Source organism: Gavialis gangeticus, unplaced genomic scaffold, assembly GCF_001723915.1.
Source record: "Gavialis gangeticus isolate Ggan-Ray unplaced genomic scaffold, GavGan_comp1, whole genome shotgun sequence".
Lineage (NCBI taxonomy): Eukaryota > Metazoa > Chordata > Crocodylia > Gavialidae > Gavialis > Gavialis gangeticus.
In genome coordinates, this window is record NW_017728991.1 from 5,209,107 (window position 1) to 5,212,582 (window position 3,476).

A 3,476-nucleotide genomic window follows, 5' to 3' on the forward strand; every position below is an offset into this window, starting at 1 on the left:
AGGCAGGCCTGGATTTAGAGGGGAGAGACATTAGCCCTTGTGCCTGCTAATGTCCCAGAGTGCCCTGCTTGCTCTGAAAGACGCAGCATGGAGCTGCTCACCACAGGGTCCGTGCCATGAGCAGAGAGCCCTAGCTGCACGTACCCCGCAGGGCACTGTTACTTCTGGCAGATGTCAACAGGGTGTTTCCTGAGCGAGGCCCTGCCGGTCGCACCATGTCCTTGGATGCCGACATGTCCCGAAAAGATACACTCCTTATTCCCCATCGTAATCAAAGAGCCGTTGCTAATTGTGTATATTGAATAAGCAGCCAGCGGAGAACCCAGCAGTTAACATGCGGGGAGGCTTTAAGTTGGAGGCAAATGTCAGCGTGTAATTAGAGCTCTGCTTGCAGATAATGCCATGGCTGGAAGAGTCTTTACACCACCCAGCTACTTTGGCCCCAGTATGATCTTTTGTGGCTACACCAGGGCTGAATTTGTTCCCTCTGATTCTACACAGCATTGCCGACCTTGGACGTCCAAAAGCGATGAGTCAGAACTCTCCAGAATCACGAAATTGCTTGAAAATCACAAGGGTTAAAAAAAATCATAGAAAAGTAGGGCTGGAAGGGACTAGTCCAGCCCCAGCTCAAGGCAGGATCATTGCTGTAACAACATCTGGGCAATTGTTATTTGCCTTTTGTTGTCATGGACATTAGGCTTTGAACCCAGATAGGCTAGAAATCTCCTTTAAAAAATGGATCATTTCAGCCTTCATTAATCGTGGATTCTAGGGGACGGGACTTAAAAAAGTAGGAAACATTAGGAAATTTGGGATTAAATTGCAAGAGTTTGACAACATTGTCTAAACCCCACTTGCCTTTCTTGTCTTGGATTGTTTCTTTTTCCGTGTCAGAAAGCACAGAGCTCGTTATTGAGATTGAATTATTGCCCATCATCAAAATCCCTTGTACCCAGGGCAGACAAATTGGTGGCCCTGTCCCAGTCCTTCTAATGTCCCCCTCTAGATTCCTGTTGCATTGAGCAGGAACAGGTGTCCTGTGTATTAACCATGTTCTCCCATAACGAGGTATCTTCTGGGTATTCCCTATAAAGGGTCTCCCAAATTGTTTCCAGGTGTCACCATCATCTGCATGCCCCACTCAATAGTTGTCTCCTGCTAACCTGACCTGGGTGCCTCAGGTATATGCCCGCTGCCCTCCCAGCTAAGCCATAGGGCCATCTCAAGAGAGATCGGTCAGTGTTTTACCATTGTCTACCAGATGGGAGCTGTTCATTAGCAGGAGCTTTCTGTGCATGGCTAAGGTGGGTTTAAAGCACCAAGCCCAAATCTAATGTTGTGTTTTGTTTGTCACAGCCAGGCATGCAGGACGCCCTAGAGTATGGATTGGACCGAGTAACAGATCCTAATGAACATAAGGTAAACCAGGTGAGCCCAAATGCTTTCAGACTGCTTGAATGTCGTCTGGGAGGGCATAGACACTGTGAGTGTGTCCACGTGATCCAGTGCGGTCTAACTGTGTTATTCTGCTTCCAGCCCAGGGCTAATCAGCCAGGACTGAATGCCGTGCTAATGTGGCAATGCTGCTTCCGTTATTTAGAGCTAGCTTGGGTATCTATCTGTACACGTGCCCTGCGCGCTCACAAAACTCCCTGAATTTTCAGTGAATTGGACGGTAGCACTCTGTATAACCTGTAGCAAAGCAATTACAGCTGAGAACAACGTAGAAACAGGATAGAGCCAAAGCTGCTAATTCAAAGCCCGTCGGTTGTTACTTCTACTGAGGTGTTCATCTGACTGCCCTGGTGCAAGATTTCATAGTTTTCATAGACATTCATAGAGGGAGCCTAGTTTGGCTAGAGCAATAATACATAGTGCAGCGGTTCCCAAACTCTGACAGATTGTACAATTTAAAACCTCAAGTACCACCAGCAAATTTTTGACATATAAAGTCAGTGTAATGCATCTGTTAACGTGTACCACTGGAAGGTTGTCTGTGTACCAGTGGTGGTACCCGTACCACCGACTGGGAACCGCTGATCTAGCGGGCTCTTTTTGTCTCTAAATACATCAGTGGCTTTGGTTGACTGCAGCGAGTAACGCTGATGATCTGAGACCACAGAGAGTGCGACTGGCTGGGCCTGCGGAGATCCGCCGCTGTGGATGGAGCGGTCCCTGGACCCTCGCTTGTGGTTCTGGGCAAAGTGGGCAGAGGAGCCCGGGAATCGGTCGTCTCGGGCGGTTCCCTGTTTTTGCACCTGGTACCCTCACTAATGGCGCAGAGTCTGGCCTCCGCTCAGCGCGTGGGCTCCCAGCGCTGCTCAGCAAGTAAAGGCCATCGTTACATTGATAAAACTGGCTGCGTCGCCAATAAACTTTTCATTTTTTTTGACAACCCTGAAACATCTCGGCTGTCAGAGGCAGGTAATTGCCTTGGCCGAGGGAGTTCTGTCGCCATGGAGATGGAAAAGCAGAGCGAAACACCAGCGTTTCCTTTCCATGATAAACGGCAGCAGCTAAAATGTCTTTTGCAAGGCGGGGAAGCAAGGTGCCTGTTGCACCGCAGGAAGCGAGCAGAAGGGTGCTAAGCCGGATTGGCCCCACGAGTCTACGGCAGACACGGGAGGCGAGCCTTTGAAGTGCTTGCAAACATTTCAGACGTGGCGAACTGCCCCACGGCATTGGCAAAATGGGGAAGTAGGTTAGATCCCAAAGGATAAATGTCTCTGCAGCAAAAGTAACAGCCTGCCGGTGAGGCTGACGCCTGTCGGGCTCTGCAGAGATGCCAAGGAGCGAGGGGCTGGATCAAGTCAGCAGGCTCTGATGATGCCGTGCGCAGGCCCCTGTACACTTTATGGCTCTGGCAGGTTTTCCCTGGAGGGGTGTAGCAGGACAAAGGGCACGCTAGGATTGCAGGTGCTATACCTGCCTGGTGGGTAAAAGAGGGTCAGAGGCATCCAGAATATTTGGGGGACACTGTGCCTACATGGCTCAGAGCGGCGTATCTCCACGTGCTCTATGGTGACGTATAAATGTGCCCCTTCTGTACCAGGAGGTGGGAGAACACCAGTCTACGCAGGCCAAAGGGATTGAGAACACACCAAGTAAAGGCACTGTGTACCTCATGCTACACCTGAGTCCCAGCTGGGTTGCATCAACTCTAGGCCGGCAGGATGCAGCGTGAGAGCAGAAGCAGTCACTGGCCAAGCTCCCCCAGCTACCATTAGTAGAGGTGCTGCTGCTGGATCCCCTTTGATGTAATCATGAATGGGCAGCTAGCAGGGCACTTTGCACAGCGGCTCTAGAGCTTTAAAAATACCCTCCCATGCCCAGTCCCAAATCAGCTTGATTGGTTGGTTTTTAGGGTGCCCTGCAGGGTATATTTCTTTCATTTAGGCCTTCCGAGAGAGCGAGCGTGGGAGCACAAAGCAGTATCTGGGGGCGGTGCACCATGTTTGTGGGGGGGGGGGGGG

General features: G+C 50.7%; 1 protein-coding gene across 2 annotated transcripts in view; it reads left to right on the forward strand.

The window, feature by feature from the left end:
• Positions 1 to 3,476, forward strand: part of RGS9 (regulator of G-protein signaling 9) — a 59,875-nt gene that overhangs the window by 27,911 nt on the left and 28,488 nt on the right. For both annotated transcript variants that reach the window (XM_019516476.1, XM_019516481.1), the window contains exon 9: positions 1,360 to 1,422. In XM_019516476.1, coding sequence (XP_019372021.1) covers positions 1,360 to 1,422 — 63 coding nt within the window. The remainder of the gene's footprint in view (positions 1 to 1,359; positions 1,423 to 3,476) is intronic.